We start from the raw sequence: 20,099 nt of genomic DNA on the forward strand, positions 1-20,099 counted from the left end.
CGGGCGATGTTAAGTCCCGCAGCCGAGCCACACCGGGCGATGTAAAGTCCCGTGGTCGAGCCGCACCAGCGATGTAAAGTCCCGCAGCCGAGCCGCACCGGGCAATGTTAAGTCCCGCAGCCGAGCCGCACCGGGCGATGTAAAGTCCCGCAGCCGAGCCGCACCGGGCGATGTTAAGTCCCGCAGCCGAGCCGCACCAGCGATGAAAAGTCCCGTGGTCGAGCCGCACCAGCGATGTAAAGTCCCGCAGCCGAGCCGCACCGGGCGATGTTAAGTCCCGCGGCCGAGCTGCACCGGGCACTGTTAAGTCCAGCGGCCAAGCCGCACCGGGCGATGTAAAGTCCAGCGGCCGAGCCGCACCGGGCGATGTTAGGCCCCGCAGCCGAGCCGCACCCCGCGCCGTGAGGAAGAGAAAAGTTTCCCCCACCCCCCCCGCCACCCCCCACCCACACCACCACCCCCCACACATACACAACCAAAAAAAATACAAAAACCATCCCAACACCGACACACAACAAAAAAAAAAGGAAAAAAGACGAACAGACTGCTAGCGAGCCGCTGCCGTTAGGCGCCGCCACTTCCGATGGGGTGGAAGGTGAGGACAGTCAAGGGGGACTCTATCCTTCTTACAAATGGGGGGAGGGGGAGGGGGAGCAAGAGCGGAGCTGCGGGATATAGAGGAGGTCCTAGTGAGAGCCTGATATATAATGGAAGAGGGGAAGCCCCGTTTGCTGAAGATTGAGGACATCTCCGATGCCCGAGTGTGGAACACCTCGTCCCGGGCACAGATGCGGCGTAGACGGGCGTCCATCTCGACACGCCGATTGGCAGAAGCTGAGAGACTGCGCTCTGACTGACGGTTGATTGGTTGCCATGGTCTCCGGTCCTGGCTGGGCGTTGATTGGTCGGTGGAATGAGGCCACCGTATGCTGATTGGTTGAGGGGAGGGGAACCGCTATCGTGATTGGCGGAGCGGGAGTCCCGGACCTGCGCGACGATTGGTTGACGCTGTGAGCGTGCGCGCCAATTGGTGGAGGGCCTGGTTTTTCCACACGCCGATTGGGTGCCATGGCCGGGCCGCTGATTGATTGCCATATTATTCACAAAATGCTGGAGTAACTCAGCAGGTCAGGCAGCATCTCGGGAGAGAAGGAATGGGTGACGTTTCGGGTCGAGACCCTTCTTCAGACTGATGTCGGGGGTGGGACAAAGGAAGGATATAGGTGGAGACAGGAAGATAGAGGGAGATCTGGGAAGGAGGAGGGGAAGGGAGGGACAGAGGAGCTATCTGCCTGACCTGCTGAGTTACTCCAGCATTTTGTGAATAAATCGATTTGTACCAGCATCTGCAGTTATTTTCTTATACGATTGATTGCCATGGCCGGGCCGCTGATTGGCTGCCAGAGCCGGGCCGGGTTGCTGATTGGTTGCCACGGCCGGGCCGCTGATTGGTTGCCATGGCCGGGCTGATTGGTTGCCATGGCCGGGCTGATTGGTTGCCGTGGCCGGGCCGGGCCGCTGATTGGCCGCTCGCTTAGAGTGGGCAGGGGGCGGGGCTGCAGCGACCAGTCGCTCTGCTCCTCCCAGCGGGCGGGCGTCGACGGTGACGGTGACAGGCCCCGGCCGGCCCTCCCCTTGGCAGAAGCAGCAACGGCTCCCCGCTCCTAGATCCTCCCAGCGGCGGTGACTGCTACCCCCAGCGGTGGCGCCGGCGTTCGGGTCGCCATGGACTTCAACGTGAAGAAGTTGGCGGCGGACGCTGGCACTTTCCTCAGCCGCGCCGTTCAGGTAAAGCAGCGGGCCGTGGGAGGGTGGGAGGGGTGGGTGGAGAGGCCGTCGCTGAGGTGCGGGTGTCGGCGGCGGGACGCTGTCAGCGAGCGGCCCGTGGGCAGGGAGGCGGCCCCGGGGCCCGGGGGGGGGGGCAACGCAACGTCTACTCCATACATGGCTGATCCATCTCTCCCTCCTAACCCCATTCTACTGCCTTCTCCCCATAACCCCATGGCACCCGGACTCATCAAGAATCTATCTATCTCTGCCTTAAATATATCCACACTGACTTGGCCTCCACAGCCCCTCAGACTGTGGTAAAGAATCCCACACAGATTCACCATCCTCTGACTCAAGACATTTCTCCACATCTCCTTCCTAAAGGAACGTCCTTAATTCTGAGGCTGGGCCCCTCTGGTTCTAGACTCTCCCACCAGTGGAGACATCCTCTCCACACTCACTTTATCCAAGCCTTTCACCATTCGGTTCAGGTTTAGATGAACCTTCTAAACTCCAGCGAGTAGAGGCCCAGTCCCTTCAAACGCTCATCATATGTTAACCCACTCATCCCTGGGACTGTTCTTGTAACCGAGGTGGGAACCAAGAGCAGGAAACCACGAGCTTCCCTCCGGTTATCTGTCACACCACTCCCCGCTCCCTCCCAATCTTCAACACAACAGCACAGTACACAACTTGGCTTCCTCCTTCCCAACTGTTTCATTTTATAATGTCCATCTAACCTTTATCCCTAACGTTGACCCAAACTTTACTGCAGAAACCACTTGAATTGTTATTGCATCCGGCATTGAGTCGTTTCACCTCTCATGGTCCATAATTGATTTACATCCATCGGTGACTAAACATTATATGTTCTACTCGGGCCTATCATAAAAAGGGCGTGGAAGATTTTCTTGTGGTGTAATAAAGTTGAGCCCCGCCCAGTGCCAACGCATAGAGACTGGGAAGTTTTGTCAAATGCTTTAATACTACTTAGCCCAGGGATTTCCTCTCTTACTTTTTACTGGGTGTATAAAAAGTCTACTCCATCGTACTTGCACCATGCTGTTTTAAAGAAATTCCTGGCAATTAGCTAACTCAGTAAAGGATCCACAAATAGAATGTTAATGTATTTTTCTCCACTTCACAATGTTAATGGGAGTTGTCTGATTCCATAAGATGGACACAAAATGTTGGAGTAACTCAGTGGGTCAGGCAGCATCTCTGGAGAAAAGGAATCAGTGACATTTCAGGTTGAGACCCTTCAGATTGTGTCTGATTCTGTCATCTAAGTGTTTCTTCCAGTTATAGCATTTAGTTCTTAAGTTACTTTTAGATTATTACACTTAAACTTTAAATGCACAAATCCTTCTCTCAATCTGAGATATCATATGTTTAAAATTGTTGCTTCCAAGCTCCTTGCCTAGTCATGGCTTGTATGCTGATGCTACATAGTAAGGCCTATCAGCATTTGATTGAAAGGTAGATCATGGAGACATGTCCTTTGCACCGAATCTGCACTGACCACTGATCACACTAGTTCAATGTTATTCCACTTCCGAATCCACTCCCTATACAATGGGGGCAATTTAAAGAGAGACCAATTAACCTACAAACCCACGCGGTCACAGGGACATCGCTCTACACAGACCTCTCTCCCTGCAAAAGAGGGGGAAAAAATGATATTTCATTCATTTTTATTACAAGGAATACTTCCCTGATTCTCTATTCAACTTTGAGGATTATGATTTCACCCATAACTTGGGGAGCTAAATGGATGCTCTATTTCGACACAAAGTGTTGGAGTAAATCGGTGGGTGTTTATTGCATATGATGAAATTGGGATCCCTGAACACACAAAAAAAATCATAAAATTGGGGAGTTTGCCCTTTTATTAAAAAAAATGGACTTAATGTCGGGTTTCATTTTCATTGCTGCATTACTGTGTGATTTGTCAGATTTATTTTGATCACAGCAGTCACGTTGTTGCAATGAGGTATATGAAAGGCCTAGATAGAGTGGAATGGAAAGGATGTTTCCAGTACTGGGAAAGTTGAGGACCAGAGGACATTGCCTCAATAAAAGGATGCACCTTCAGAATGGCGACGAGGAGGAATTTCTTTAGTCAGTGGATGGTGCATCTGTCGAATTCATTCCCAACGGCTCTTGTGGAGGCCAAGACATGGGGAATTTTTTTAATGGAAATTGATAGTTTCCTAGAAGGTGTGGGTCATAACCAAACTCTTTCCCTACCTCTCTCACCTTAAAGCTAGGCCCTCGAGTCTTTGACATTTCCACCCTGTGTAAAATATTCTGATTCTCTACCCTATCTATGCACCTCATAATGTTATAAATTTCAATCAGATCTCCCTGCAGCTTGCAATGCTCCCGAGAAATCAATTCAACCCTCCCTCTACTTTCAGTCTGAAGAAGGGTTCTGACCCGAAACGTTGTCCATCCTTTTTCTCCAGAGATCCTATCTGACCTGCTGAGCTACTCCATCACTTTGTGTCTATCAACTTTGTTCAACCTCTCTTCACAGCTAATACCCTCTAATCCAGGCAGCATCCTGGTGAACCTCTTCTGCACTCTCATAACTTTATGTGTGCCACATGATTTATGGTGTCTGCATTTGGCACTGTGAGACTTTAGCAATGATATTGCAAATGTGCCCAGCAGCATTGAAAACAGCAGCACTTTATTGCACCAATCAGGACCCTTGAGACTGTGTATCCTGTCCAATTTGCAATTTCTCGTTGCACACAGTGTGATTATCTTAGCGATGGTGGGTGATAGGTGAAAAATGAGCATTGGGCATGTTAAATGCTGCCATTACATGGGTGAATAACACTGGAGAAAGTCAGATACACCAAGGTTAATGGCACATTGGAGTTACTGATGAGCAGAAATAGGCAGTATAATGTTAAACCATGGGTAATTTCTTTGTATGTGATTTACACTTTAAAAGAAAAAGGTGCGGCCTTTTTCTAATTCCATGTAATTTGCAGCTGCAATATTTTAATTTGCATCAATTGCAGACAGCAGTAGAATATAACTAACTTTGGGGCTTGCGTTCAGTACTGATGTGTCAGTACTGATGCTCTGAATAAGGCTCACCTGATTGGTGAAGGCAAGCTGCTGCCTGTTACACCTCCACAGGCATCTTATTTACTTTGAGAATTTAATTTTGAGCCATTTACTCAGGGAAATCGTGGAGGGGCAGGTAGTGTGGAGAAAGCAGGTACAAAGGGACTTGGGAGTGCTGGTGCAGGATTCCCAAAACGTTAATTTGCAAGTCGAATCGATAGTAAGGAAGGCAAATGCAATGCTAGCATTTATTTCAAGAGGGCTAGAATACAAAAGCAGGGATGTCATGTTGAGACTCTATAAGGTGCTGGTCAGGCCGCATTTGGAGTACAGTGTACAATTTTGGGCACCATATCTGAGGAACGATGTACTGTCTCTAGAGAGGATCCAGAGGAGGTTTACATGAATGATCCCATGAATGAGTGGATCTAATGGTATACCTGGTCGAGTTCTCAAACCCGGTGTAGACCAACTGGCTGGGGTTTTTGCAGATGTTTTCAATCTCTCATTGCTGATTTCTGAGGTTCTCACCTGCTTAAAGCGGGCATCAATAATCCCAGTGCCCAAGAAGAGTAAGATGACGTTCCTCGACGACTATCGCCCAGTGGCACTAACGTCTATGGTGATGAAGTACTTTGAGAGGTTGGTTATGGTGGATATCAACTCCTACCTCAACAAGAACCTCGACTCACTACAGTTTGCCTACCATCACAACAGGTCAATGGAGGATGCGATCTCACTGGCTCTTCACTCCACACTGGACCACTTGGACAATAAAAACACTTACATTGTTTATAGACTACAGCTTGGCGTTCAATACCATCGTCCCTCCAAGCTGGTTACCAAGCTCATGGAACTGGGTCTCTGCGCATCCCCCTGCATTTGGATCCTCGACTTCCTCATCCACAGACCACAGTCTGTTCGAATTGACAGAAATACTTCTTCCTCATTAACAATCAGTACGGGAGCACCTCAAGGCTGCGTGCTCAGCCCCCTGCTCTACTCACTCTATACTCATGACTGTGTAGCTGGACATAGTGCGAACTCCATCTTCAAGTTCGCCAACGACAACACCACTGTTGGACGAATTACAGATGGAGATGAGTCAGAGTATAGAAGTGAGATCGACCGATTGACCAAATGGTGCCAGCACAACAACCTGGCTCTCAATATCAGTAAAACTAATGAACTGATTGTGGACTTTGGAAGAGGAAGGATATTGTTTATATCGATGGTGGAGAGAGTCAAAAACTTTACATTTCTGGACGTGTAAATTTCCTAAGATCTTTCCAGGACCCAGCACACTGATGCAATTATAAATAAAGCACACCAACGCCTCTACTTCCTGAGAAGATTAAGGAGATTTGGTATGTCAAAGAGGATTCTCTTGAACTTCTACAGATGTACAGCAGAGAGCATATTGACTGGTTGCATCATGGCCTGGTGCGGCAACATGAACGTTCAGGAGCGGAAAAAACTGCAAAAAGTTGTGAACATTGTCCAGTCCATCACCAGTTCTGACCTCCCCACCATCGAGGGGATTTATCGGAGTGGCTCCCTCAAAAAGGCAGCCAGCATTATCAGAGACCCACACCATCCTGGCCACACACTCATTTTACAACTACCATCGGGAAGAAGGTACAGGAGCCTGAAAACTGTAATGTCCAGGTTCAGAAACAGCTTCCCTACAGCCATCAGGCTATTAAACACCACAACCTCTAAGCTCTCAACCACAATAGACTATTATTATTATTATTATTGCACTACTATTGTTTTTTGTGTGTATGTGTATACATATTTATATATGTATACGTATATATATATATATGTGTGTGTGTGTACTTACGAGTTTGTGTATATACACACACTGAACTTTTTTTTCTCTCGTTTATCAATTTGTTTACAGTGTACTATGTTTACATATTCTGTTGTGCTGCAGCAAGTAAGAATTTCATTGTTCTATCTGGGACATATGACAATAAAACTCTCAATAAAACCATACTGACACTGAGAACCCAGCAAAAAACACCCAAGACACTGCATTAATACAGCAGTAGATCTCCTTTTGTCTTTGTTAGAATTCCTACAAGTTAGGTTTAGGTGGAGGTTCTTGGCGGTCTGTTTTGAACAGCAGTTGGCTCCTGGATTTCACAAATAAAACTCTTGCCAAATTTTCTTCTTGCTGTGTAAAAGGAAATTGTTATTGTAACAGTTTGTTGTTATATCCGCTGAATTGTTTTATTTATGGGGTTATTAAGTACATTCACAAAGCATTTAATATTCCCTTACAAAAAGTAATGGTATAACATGTGTTTTTACCATCCATGAGCTTAAGTTACAATGGAGATTGAATAAACAAAATGAGCTGACATTTCTGACCACATTCCATTTGATATTTAGTTTAATAAAACCCAGACTTAATGTTTGAATAGCTGGACAATTCAACAATGAATCTTGGTGGTTTAGGTTTAGTTTAGAAATACAGCATGAAAACAGGCCCTTCGGCCCATCACTTCCACGCCGACCATCGATCACCCGTTCACATTAGTTCCATGTTATCCCACTTTCTCATCCACTCCCTACACATTAGGGACAAATTACAGAGGCCAATTAACCTAGAAACCCGCATGTCATTGGGACATGGGTGGAAAGTGGCACATCTGGAGGAAACCCACGTGGTCATGGAGAACATGCAAACTCCTTGCAGACAGCGCTGGAGGTCAGGATTGAACCTGGGTCTCTGACAATAGACAATGGGTGCAGGAGTAGGCCATTCGGCCCTTTGAGCCAGCATCGCCATTCAATGTGATCATGGCTGATCGTCCACAATCAGTACCCAGTTCTTGCCCTCTCCCCATATCCCCTGACTCCGCTATCATTAAGAGCTCTATCTAACTCTTTCTAGAAAGCATCCAGAGAATAGGCCTCCACTGACTTCTGAGGCAGAGAATTCCACAGATTTACAACTCTGAGTGAAAAGGTTTTTCCTCATCTCCGTTCTAAATGGCCTACCCCTTATTCTTAAACTGTGGTGCCTGGTTCTGGACTCCCCCAAGATTGGGAACGTGTTTCCTGCCTCTAGTGTGTCCAATCCCTTAATAATCTTATATGTTTCAATAAGATCCCCTCTCGTCCTTCTAAATTCCAGAGTATACAAGCCTAGCCGCTCCAGTCTTTCAACATACGACAGTCATGCCATTCCGGGAATTAACCTAGTAAACCGATGCTGCACGCCCTGGTGCATCAAACCTATTGTTAGCTTTGCAGTTTTGTTTGCAATGATGCCTCAGCCTAGTTTATCTACTCACTAGTCAAGCTAAACAACGTTCCACCTACCCTGAACCTCTCAGCCTCTGATTACTTTTGCCAATGAGACAATTTCAAAAAGGCAACCGGTTGCCTCTTGTGGATCTTCTTGCGTTTGAGGCAGCAGAAGTTATGTTGTTGCTTTTGCTTCTGCTGTCTCTGTTTGTTGTCGTTCGCCTGACTGAAGTCAGTTGACAGGGCTCACCACGGGGATGACACATCAGAAAGGAAGTATAATTCATTGTTCGATTGCAAACTGATCCAGATGATTAAGGCGCATAAGTAGATTGGGTCCAAAATTAGCTTGGCCATAGAACTCAATATGGTGGTGGAGGGGTGTAGTTCTGACTGGAGGTCGGTGACCAATGGTGTTCTGCAGTGATCGGTCTTGGGACCTCTGTTATGCAAATATACGTGAGCTGATTATAGATACCCTTTTAAAAGGCATTTTCTTTGGCATTGGGCAGTGAAATCAAAACGTAAACCTCACCCCACCACCAAAGAGAGACATTCAATTGCATCATCTGGTGATGCAGGATATGGACAAATCAAGTGAAGAAATATGTTATTTTCTTAAATGACCAAGGACTGGTAGATCTGTGCACATATCTGCTAACAAAATATTTTCGCAAGCAGATACGATCAGTTTATCTTGTCATCACGTTTGCCACAGACTCTGTGGGCTGGAGGGTCTGTTTCCGTGCTGTACTGTTCTATGTTCTATGCAGAAAACCACACCTTGTAACAATGAAAGTGAGTGATGCAAAACTTTCACCAGCAGTTGGAGACATCACCTAAAATGCCAAAACCACCTTGGGTAGAGAAATAAGCTAAAATAATTGCCTTATGTTCCGGAATCCAGATCAATTTTGCATGGCAATGTTTAGCTTCCCTTGCAGAGGCCATGAAACAGCATCTCCCTCTCATTTATCCTCTGGGTCTTGTTCATAAGACCAGTCTTGCTTAACTCCCTTTCAACTAAAATGACCACTGCCCAGTTTCCACCTGGTTCCCATTCAACCTTGCTTTGGTTTCTTTTAAATATTCATTCATTGTTCATTGATTCCTTAAGTTGATTTATTCCAAAACTCAGTAACTCTGCAGATGTTGGAAAGCACTGTCTATCACCTTTACTCTAAAATCTTCATTGCCCCCTTTCTACCCTTCAATCCCCTCCTGTATCAATGCTTAGCCTTTTTTTTGTTGCTTCGTTTAAGTTTCTGCCTGTTCATGCACATCAAAAGTCCAAACACACACCATAATATCAGACTCTTGCTAGTTATGGCTGTGTGATTCTATTTTAGCTTTCTTGACACTACACTCAACCCCGTCCTTTGACATGCCTCGTGTGTGATGTGAAACCCTATAATTTAGGTCCATCTGAAGTATCCAGTTTTGGGGCAGTATGTCTGTATCATTAGTTTCCTGAATCGCCCACCACAATAACGTTTGAAGTCCAACAATCCTTAGCTACCGTTATTACTTTCTTATCTATCTGTTGGCAGGGGAAATAATGTTATCTTCTACAGCACAGGTTAGGTCTAGTTTTGCTTCGTCACCATATGTTTTGATTGCTCCACTGCCTTTGTTGTTGGCCTGCTGGTCCATCTGTCTTGGATGAACCATATTTTCCTTCAGCTAAATACTGGCAAGTACATTTTGTACGATCTACATCTCCATTGCACCTCTCTGTACATTTGTTATCAGTTTCAGCCTAAGCATCCTGCTTTTTTATGAGCTGGGTTTCTGAGCACATGTTTTAACCATCAGAAAGGTTGCCCATCTCCTCCCGTCAGACTGTTATTGCTGAAACACATTTTTTGAACGCTCTAGAATGGCCTAATCATAGTCTTTATAAACCATCATCAAATCAGCCCCCTCCCACCCCTATGTCCCATCCTCACACAAATCCTGGTGGTTTATACGGTCTCCTCTCTTAAGATTAGTATAATAATATTTAACTTCCTCATCTTTGACCCTTCCTTGGCTTGTAACCTCTTTTAGCCCTCCACCTTTGCAGATCTACTCTATTGTATGTACAATCCTTCTGGTTTATAATAATCTAAATTTATTAGTTGTTTTCATGTAGAAACAAGGAACCATAGGTGCTGGTCTACACAAAAGGACCCAAAACAATAGAGTAACTCAGCGGGTCAGATAGCATCTCCGGAGAACATGGATAGATGGCGTTTCAGAATGATGTCTGAAGAAGGGTCCCGACCCGAAATGTCACCTATTCATGTTGTCCAGAGATGCTGCCCGACGTGCTGAGTTACTCCAGCACTATGCGTCGTAGTTGCTTTTATGTACGGATTGATTCAAAAACGGATCCAGATAACTTTTAATTGCCTTTGTACTGTCTTGTGCTCAGATTTCTTTGAACTAATAAGACGTAGGTTTGTTATTATCACATGTACCGAGTTACAGTGAAAGGCTTTTGTTTGTGTGCTATCTAATTAAATCAGATAATACAATAATACAATCAAACCAAATACAAGTACAAACTATAAAGCAAAGGGGTCGAGACCCTTAAGTAATTTCAGGTCGAGACCTTTCTTCAGACTGATGTCAGTGGAGGGGGCGGGACAAAGATATGTGGTCGGAGACAGGAAGAGTAGCAGTAGAACTGGGAAGGGGGAGGGGATAGAGAGGGGAAGCAAGCACTACCTGAAGTGGGAGAAGTCAATTTTCATACCGCTAGGGTGTAAACTGCCCAAGCGAAATATGAGGTGCTGTTCCTCCAATTTGCGCTGGGCCTCACTCTGATAATGGAGTAGGCCCAGGACAGAAAGGTCAGATTGGGAATGGGAGGGGGCGTTGAAATGCTGAGCCACCGGGAGATCAGGTTGGTTGAGATGGACTGAGTGGAGGTGTTGAGCGAAACGATCGTCGCGCCTGCGCTTGGCCTCGCCGATGTAGGTAAGTTGACATCTGGAACAGTGGATATAATAGATGAGGTTAGACAACGTACAGGTGAACCTCTGGTTGGGTCCTTGGATGGAGTCGAGGGGGGAGGTAAAGGAACAGGTGTTGCATCTCCTGTAGTTGCAGGGGAAAGTACCTGGGGAGGGGGTGGTTTGGGTGGGAAGGGATGAGTGGACCAGGGAGTTTCGGAGGGAACGGTCTGTGCGGAAAGCAGAAAGGAGTGGAGATGGGAAGATGTGGCCAGTAGATTTTCTTGGGTCCTTGGGTTTACTGTACTATTAATAGAAACATAGAAAATAGGTGCAGGAGGAGGCCATTTGGCCCTTCGAGCGAGCACCGCCATTCATTGTGATCATGGCTGATCACCCACAATCAGTACCCTGTTCCTGCCTTCTCCCCATGTCCCTTGATTCCACTAGCCTCTAGAGCTCCATCTAACTCTCTTTTAAATTCATTCAGTGAATTGGCCTCCGCTGTCTTCTGTGGCAGAGAATTCCACAAATTCACAACTCTGGGTGGAAAAGTTTCTTCTCATCTCAGATTTAAATGGCCTCCCCTTTATTCTTAGACTGTGGCCCCTGGTTCTGGACTCCCCCAACATTGGGAACATTTTTTCTGCATCTTGTTTGTCCAGTCCTTTTATAATTTTATATGTCTCTATAAGATCCCCTCTGATCCTTCTAAACTCCAGTGATTACATGCCCAGTCTTTCCAATCTTTCCTCATATAAAGGTCCCGCCATCCCAGGGATTAACCCCGTGAACCTACGCTGCACTGCTTCAATAGCAAGGATGTCCTTCCTCAAATTAGGGGACCAAAATTACACACAGTACTCCAGATGTGGTCTCACTAGGGCCCTATACAACTGCAGAAGGACCTCTTTGCTCCTATACTCAAATCCTCTCGTTATGAAGGCCAACATGCCATTAGCTTTCTTCACTGCCTGCTGTACCTGCACGCTTACTTTCAGTGACTGGTGTACAAGGACACTCAGGTCTCGTTGCACATTCCATTTACCTAATCTGACACCATTGAGATAATAATCTGCGTCCTTGTTTTTGCCGCCAAAGTGGATAACCTCACATTTATCTACATTATACTGCATCTGCCATGCAGCTGCCCACTCACTCAACCTATCTAAATCACCCTGCAACCTCCTAACATCCTCTTCGCAGTTCACACTACCACCCAGCTTTGTGTCATCTGCAAACTTGCTAGTGTTACTTCTAATTCCATTATCCAAATCATTAATATATACTAGACCAAGTGGACCCGTTGGGCCCAAACCTCTCCTGCATTGGTGCAACACCTTCTCCCCCCTCCCCCTTTCCCCCACTTTCCCCCCTTCTCCCCCCCCCCCCTCTCTCCCCCTCCCTGCCTCTCCCCTCCCTCTCCCCCCTCCCTCCCCCATGATGTACTGGGCAGTGTTCACAGATTTTATTATTTCCACCCTTTCCCCTCAGCATGGTAAAACAAGTTTGCTTTATAACCTTTTCTAGTTCTGATAGAAGGCTACTGACCTAAAGCTTTAATTATGTCTCCGATGGATGCTGCCTGTCCTGCCCCGCACATTTACAGTATTTTTTGTGTTTTTATTGTATTGCCTTTGTTTATCTCCGAGTTCTGGGAATGGAAACAATATGTGTTTGGCTCATTGGGTGTCACAAGACCAGGGAGTGGGTTTAAAAAATTGACTTTTGCAGGGGGGTGGGGATGGGGGTGAAAATAATGGATTTATATTTTGAACTAGATTGTTGTTGAGTAACGATTCTTTAAAAAATGTGGACAGCATGGATGCCATATTTTATATGCTATATTTTAACATTAATTTTGTGTGATGGTATTGTATATTACTGCTCTTTCAAAATCATTAGCAGACAGAGAGCTGTCACTGTAATTGAGGATACACAACCCTATACAGTTTTTTACTTAAATAGCTATTTGGCCCAGATGTCTTTTCAGCACAAAAATTCTTTAGATCACAGACACATTTTGAACAATAGCCCCATTCATTTTTGCAGCAGCTGCCTCTTATTTTTGCCAGTTGCTCAATCACAAGATATATGGGAAATGCCACTGTTAACTCTTCTTCTGCCCAAAGGGGTAATTATAACAAAAGGCTCTGAATTAAATCCATTCATTGTGCATTAGTATGATAGGGTTATTAGAAGCATAACTAGGTAGGGTACAAGAAATCCTTTTTGGGAAAACTATTAAATTGTTGGTACAACAATTCATTCAAAGCCATACAGCACAGATATTTGTCCTTCAGCCTACTTCATCCATGTAAACTGTCATGTACCCATGTACGTTAATCCCCATATTTAAAAAAAAAATTTGCCATAACATAGGAGAAGGCGACAATTTGGCCTACAACGCTGGTTCCACCATTAGCAGAGCCTGAAGAAGGGTCTCGATCCAAAGTGTCGCCCATTTATTTTCTCCAGAGATGCTGCCTGTCCCGGGAGTTACTCCAGCATTTTGTGTCTATTAACAGACACCATGGTTGACTTGCCTCAGTATCATTTTTATTCCCCTAACTCCTTTGATGCAAAGGTTTATCAGTCTCCATAGCCTTCCGGGATAGAGAATTCCAAAGAGCAATCTTTCCTCGTTTCAGTGCTAAGCTGTCTGCCTTTGATTTTAAGAGAATGGCGTTATCTCCAGAGTCCCCAGTTGGGGAAACTCATTCTTCAGATCTTCTCTAAAATGCAAAGGTCTTAGAGGATGCAACAATGAGAACAACACTTCTAATCTCTTAATAAATAGAAGCTTAACCTGCCTGATTTCTTCTTGTATAAAAGTCCTGTCATCAGGGGAATCAGTCTGGTGTATGTATCTCTGCTCTACTCTAATAGCAAATTCTTTGATAATAAATCACCAGAAACAGAACACTTGAGTTGTACAATTTTTGTTTTTAATTCTAAAGTATTTCTTCCTTTTACATTTGGAACATTGTACTTTTTGTTGTCTTTCATTTTGCTCACCTATTTACTGTTTTAGCCAGTGTTTCTGGTCTGGGTAACTTTGTGTTATTACTAATTAACCAAATGTAGGGTTATACAGCGTGGAAACAGGCCCTTCAGCCCAACTTGCCCATACCGACCAACATCCCCCATCTGCACTAGTCTCACCTGCCTGCATTTGGCTCATGTCCCTCTAAACCTGTCCTATCCACTTCCCTATCTAAATGTTTCTTAAACGTTGCGATAGTACCTGTAATAGAGATTTCATTTATTTTACTACTTTAGAATTTAGTTTATTTATGTTAGTCCACTGCAATAAAATTTAGATGAGATCAGGAATAATGGGTTAAAAGTTGTGAACCATCAGAAACATTTTCTCTTCCAATATCTATGCACAGGAAGCTTCAAGCATCTCAGAAACTGTATCTCTATGTTGTCATTAGTGGTTCTCTTTCGTTTCCTATGGCAACCAATCTGGTCAGCGCAATTGAAATAGAACAGATTTGTTAATTGCCCCAGTGTGCTACAGAGGAAATGCATAAAGGTTAAAAGATAAAAAGAAGCTCCTGATATTATTTCCATTTGAAAAAAAAACATTTGAGTTTTTATATTCTCTTAAAATGTGAGCACTTCATTTTCCTCTGGTAGGTTAATTGGCTTCTGTAAATTGTCTAGTGTGTACGACAGAACTAGTGTATGGGGTGATCGTTAGTCGGCGTGGACTTGGTGGGCCGAAGGGCCTTTTCTCCACACTGTATCTCTAAAACTAAACTTGACTCTCCATGGTTTCTGTAAGCCAAAGCAGCGTACAGTACAAATTTGGACAGCAAATAATTTGCTTTAGCAATCTTCTATTGAAAAGAAGTATGTACATTATTACCAACTTAGTATTTATGGTTGAGGAAGGGGAAGGAAAAGGCCAGCTCTTAAGTGTTGCTAATTTTATCTTTGAAGATTTTTATGACCAGTTTTATTTTAATGGTAGTAATGGATGGGAAAGGAAGTGGGTTATTTATGTATCTAATGATGGTGCTCTTCAGCCTTCTGAAAGTGCTTTGAATACCTTGCTGCTGTTTAGATTTTCGCAACTAAGAGGAAGTTTCTGTTTGCACAGTTCACCAGCAGCGAATTCTCCTAACTGTTCATGGACAATTCCGGGAATTTTTCAAAGAAAATGATATTTGGGTTGTGTAGATAATGCTGATGACTGCATTGAGTATTCATCGGATGTGGAATTTTGTAACTTTGTGGGATAATTGCCACTGAATACTAAGCAAATCAAATCTGCTGTTGATGTAACAGGAAGTAGCATAAGAGTTCATACAACAGCAGTTTGTAATGCCATTGAATACCGCAAATTCTAACAGCTGCTTTTAATGCAAGATTTTTGTAAAAGTGTTGGTCAGAACTGAGCTTGCAGAATTGAAAATTCTGCAGAGTTTGCATTCATATGGAAGAAGCATAGCTGGGTTTTAACTTTAATAACATTGACGTCAATGTAAGAAAGTAATTTGGTGCCATATGTCAAGAAGAATTTTAGTGAACAATATTGGCACATTATCTGAACTGTGGGGAAACGTAATGGTACTCTGTAATTTTCTCTGTGTGTATGTGTTGACTATTTTTAGTTTAGTTTAGAGATCCAGCGCGGAAGCAGGCCCTTTGGCTCATTGAGTCCACACCGACCAGCGATCACCTGTGCATTAACATTATTCAATAGACAATAGGTGCAGGAGGAGGCCATTCGGCCCTTTGAGCCAGCACCGCCATTCAATGTGATCATGGCTGATCATTCTCAATCAGTACCACGTTCCTGCCTTCTCCCCATACCCCCTGACTCCGCTATCCTTAAGAGCTTTATCTAGCTCTCTCTTGAATGCATTCAGAGAATTGGCCTCCACTGCCTTCTGAGGCAGTGAATTCCACAGATTCACAACTCTCTAACTGAAAACGTTTTTCCTCATCTCAGTTCTAAATGGCCTACCCCTTATTCTTAAACTGTGGCCCCTTGTTCTGGAACTAGGAGCAATTTACAATTTTAGCAAAGTCAAAGGTTCATCAATTAGCACACTGAACATTCACTAAGCACCGTGAATGGGTTTATGAGAAGCACATCAGTGGCCTTTTGATCTAACTCGAATGTGAAGTTGGGTGCATTTCAGTAGTGAAAGCCACATTGGTCACATCTGATCTTTCTGATACAAATCCTTGTGTCGACTTCTGGAATGTTGGTGTTTTGTTGCATTGACTTAGATGGTCCTTACTTGGGTAACTGGATGGAAGTCGTGCTTTACCAGCTCACTTGCACGGCATCACATAGAGGGTGGTGGGTGCCTGGAATGTGTTGTCAGGGGTGGTGTGTGCCTGGAATGTGGATGGAGGTTTGATATGATTTGGGATGGTGGTAGCAGCAGATTTGATCATGGCATTTGAGGCTTTTACATTAGGATTTGCAGGGAATGGAAGGATATAGATCTTGTGCAGGCAGGCAGATGAGATTAGTTTATCTTGATATCATGTTCAGCACAGCCATTGTAGGCCAAAGAGCCTGTACTGTACTGTTCTATGTCTATTATTTACAAGCTTTGTATCTGGGATCATAATGCGAAACTGAAACTCTTTTGAAAATGTAAGTTTGCAAATTTTAATTTTCATCTCCTCGTTTTGCTTCAGTTTACGGAGGAGAAGTTTGGTCAAGCTGAGAAGACAGAGTTGGATGCCCATCTGGAGAATCTGCTGAGCAAAGCAGAAAGTACCAAATTATGGACGGAAAAAATAATGAGGCAGACCGAAGTGTTGCTGCAGCCAAACCCAAGTAAGGAATTAAAAGGGACAAAGTACCAGCCATTTTGTGGTAATAAATGTAAATAAAGTCAAGTTAGAATATCAGATTATGTGGTCCTTCATTGCAACACAGAAACAGACCCGTCATCGCAACCAATCTAAATTGGATATTGTAATTGAAATAATTGCACAGTGCTTCATGGATTTTCAATATGTTGATTGATGAACTTTTCATATTTAACATCAAATCAATTGTGGAGGGTAAACATTGTAACCGTTTTTAATATCTGATATGGAGCTAAAGTATTAGTTACCATAGAGTCCTGCAGCACCAAAATGGGAACATCAGCCCGTCATGTTCATGCTAACCATTTTGCCCATTTGCTCTGACCCCACTCTATCTACTTGTGGAGCTATTGACAGATTATCTACAGATATTATCTACAGCTATTATCTACAGATCCCTCTGTACATCATTGCTGTTAATGGTCCTGCCATTAAGTGTATAGTTTCCCCTTAACGTTTACTCTATGACTCTCCAAATCTCTCACTCTAAGCCCTGATTGACCATGTTCTAGTTAAATGTTGGAATTGGCTCAAGGCTGAATAGTCTAAACCTTTTCCTAATTAATATCCAAAATCACCAAGGGCTTAATCCTACATGAAGCATTTGTGCTGTTTAATCACCATAAACAACCCTGTCAGGATTTGGGGGTACTTACAATGTGGGACAAATCGACCTCAATTACCATCTTATGATCTCTACATTGGATTTTATTTGGTTCACTCTTTTCATCCCTAGATACCCGAATAGAAGAATTTGTATATGAAAAACTGGATCGGAGAGCACCTTCTCGAATAAATAATAGTGAACAGTTAGGCCAGTATATGCTTGATGCTGGAAATGATTTTGGCCCTGGAACTGCATATGGTAAGAGGATAAAGTCATTTACAAAAAAATGCTCTTCCTTTTCTGCTGCATATAGCTATATAATTATTTTGAGTTCTAAACACATGAAGGTTTACTGGTCATAATTTCACAATGTGCCCAAATGGAAGTGGCCTTCTGTGTATAATTCCTTGAATTAAGCCGAATCAAGCTGGGCTAAATGGAAATGCCTCAACAGACTGAGAGCTGGGACTGGTCATTGTAAAGCAACTCTCAAGAAGTGGGGTTATATAGACACTGAAGACGTCATCTGCATATGTGGCACTGAACCGCAAACTATGGAGCACCTATTGAGATGTCCTTTATTGGAGCACGAATGCAAAGCTGAGTACCTTGCAGAGAACCATGATATTGATAAGAGTTGTGTTCAGCTTTCTTCATCTCGTCAGAGTTGCATTACCTGATTCCTTGTGACCAGAATCAGAAAAAAATATTAGGTTTGGTAATCATTGTTTTAAGATGGCTGGCACAGAGCTATTTACAATCAAACTTTTAGCTGTTACTATCAATTGGGAATAACTTTCAAGTGCAAATGATATTGGTCTCAGATTGGCAGGAGTTGTTTAAAGCTTAATTTTTAATCTTAGTGAAATGTTTTGTCTACCAGGCAATAAAGACCTTTGGAAAATGAATTTCAGGATTTATCATTGAAGATAACAATAGACAATAGGTGCAGGAGTAGGCCATTCGGCCCTTCGACCCAGCACCACCATTCAATGTGATCATGGCTGATCATTCTCAATCAGTTCCCCCGTTCCTGCCTTCTCCCCATACCCCCAGACTCCACTATCCTTAAGAGCTCTATCTAGCAATCTATGTTATATAGATTGCTATCTATATAACAACAGAACACATTTTTGTGAGGCTACTGAGTTGGCAGAGTAACATTTCAAGTCAAGGATTAATTCTCCATTAATGCTTGATGTCTTTAGCGTAGCAGAAAGATTATGTAAATACAAATTATTGTTATTAATGGCCAGAGTAACTCCAAAGTGTTTCTCCCCAACAGGCAGTGCCCTCATTAAATGTGGAGAAAATGAAAACCGAATTGGTGCTGCAGAGAAGGAACTAATACACACGGCAGCAGTTAATTTTTTGTCACCCCTTAGGAACTTCCTGGAAGGAGACTACAAAACAATATCAGTAAGTTTGAGTTACTTTGTCTTGGCTCTTCACTCGCATGGCATTGCTGCATGACGCCTCGATGATTGTTGCTGTTTTCCACTTCCCCTGATCGGTCTTTACTCAAGGATGTGAATTTCCCCTCATTCCTGGCATACACCCCGTTGCTCAAAGCTAGACCACTTTCAAGGGTGGCACAGTGGTGCAGCTATGGAGTTGCTGCTTTACAGCGCCAAAGACTGGAGTTCAATCCTGACTACGGGTGCTGACTGTATGGAGTTTGTACGTTCGCCCTGGTCACCCCGTGGGTTTTCTCCAGGTGCTCCAGTTTCCTCCCACATTCCAAAGACGTGTAGATTCATTTACTATTTGCCTTCTGTAAAATTGTCCCTAGTATGTAGAATAGAACTAGTGTATGGGTGATCGCTGGTCGGTACGGACTCAGTGGGTCGAAGCCACCCATTTAATACAAAGGTGAAGCAGAAACCCACAGATGCTTCGTAAGAAAGGGGTGAAATGTAATAGTGGATAGATGGGAATACGTATTTGAGCTTGCATTAAGAATAACCATAGGAAAAATAAAGTTTGAAAAAGGGTCTCGACCCGAAACGTCACCCATTCCTTCTCTGCAGAGATGCTGCCTGACCCGCTGAGTTACTCCAGCATTTTATGTCTACCTTAAGAATAACCATGATCTTGTTAAATGGCTTGATCGGTTCCTCGTCATACAGTGGCCCACTATGTATTTGCCTTTGCTAGTCCCATTTACACATCCCCATCCCACAATTTGGTCCTTCGCCTTCTATGTCTAGGCAATTCAAGTGTTTAAAAAGATGCTCCATCCAATGAAGGATAAGGTAGTGAAGGGAGTATTTGGTACACTTGTCCCCACAGGCCAAGGCATTGCAGACTAGTTAGGATGCCATGTTGCAGCTATATAAATGTTGGTCACATCACACTTGGAATATTGTGCACAGTTCGGGGTCATCACGCAACAAGAAAGATGTGGCGTTAGAGATTACGCACAAGGGATTGATCAAGATATTTACCAGAAAGAAGGATTTTCCTGTCAAGCAGAAATTTGATAGAAAGGGTTCTTACTGGAATAGAGGAAGTCGAGTGGTGGTTAAAGGAGTATATAAAATTGAGGGGTTAACGGTTAGATGGGCTTTTAAGGTGGGGGGGAGTCTAAA

At 44.0% G+C, this 20,099-nt stretch overlaps 1 protein-coding gene across 5 annotated transcripts in view; it reads left to right on the forward strand.

The window, feature by feature from the left end:
* Positions 1-1,372: 1,372 nt before the first annotated feature.
* The window catches only part of LOC144598255 (endophilin-B1-like), a 43,732-nt gene continuing 25,005 nt past the window's right edge, over positions 1,373-20,099 (forward strand). The window contains exons 1-4 of one of the 5 annotated variants that reach the window (XM_078408175.1): positions 1,373-1,788; positions 16,725-16,866; positions 17,638-17,766; positions 18,794-18,927. In XM_078408175.1, coding sequence (XP_078264301.1) covers positions 1,726-1,788; positions 16,725-16,866; positions 17,638-17,766; positions 18,794-18,927 — 468 coding nt within the window. In that variant the 5' untranslated portion in view covers positions 1,373-1,725. The remainder of the gene's footprint in view (positions 1,789-16,724; positions 16,867-17,637; positions 17,767-18,793; positions 18,928-20,099) is intronic. The other 4 variants (XM_078408176.1, XM_078408177.1, XM_078408178.1 and 1 more) reach the window with 4 other exon arrangements.

Source organism: Rhinoraja longicauda, chromosome 11 (genome assembly GCF_053455715.1).
Source record: "Rhinoraja longicauda isolate Sanriku21f chromosome 11, sRhiLon1.1, whole genome shotgun sequence".
Classification (NCBI taxonomy): Eukaryota; Metazoa; Chordata; class Chondrichthyes; order Rajiformes; family Arhynchobatidae; genus Rhinoraja; species Rhinoraja longicauda.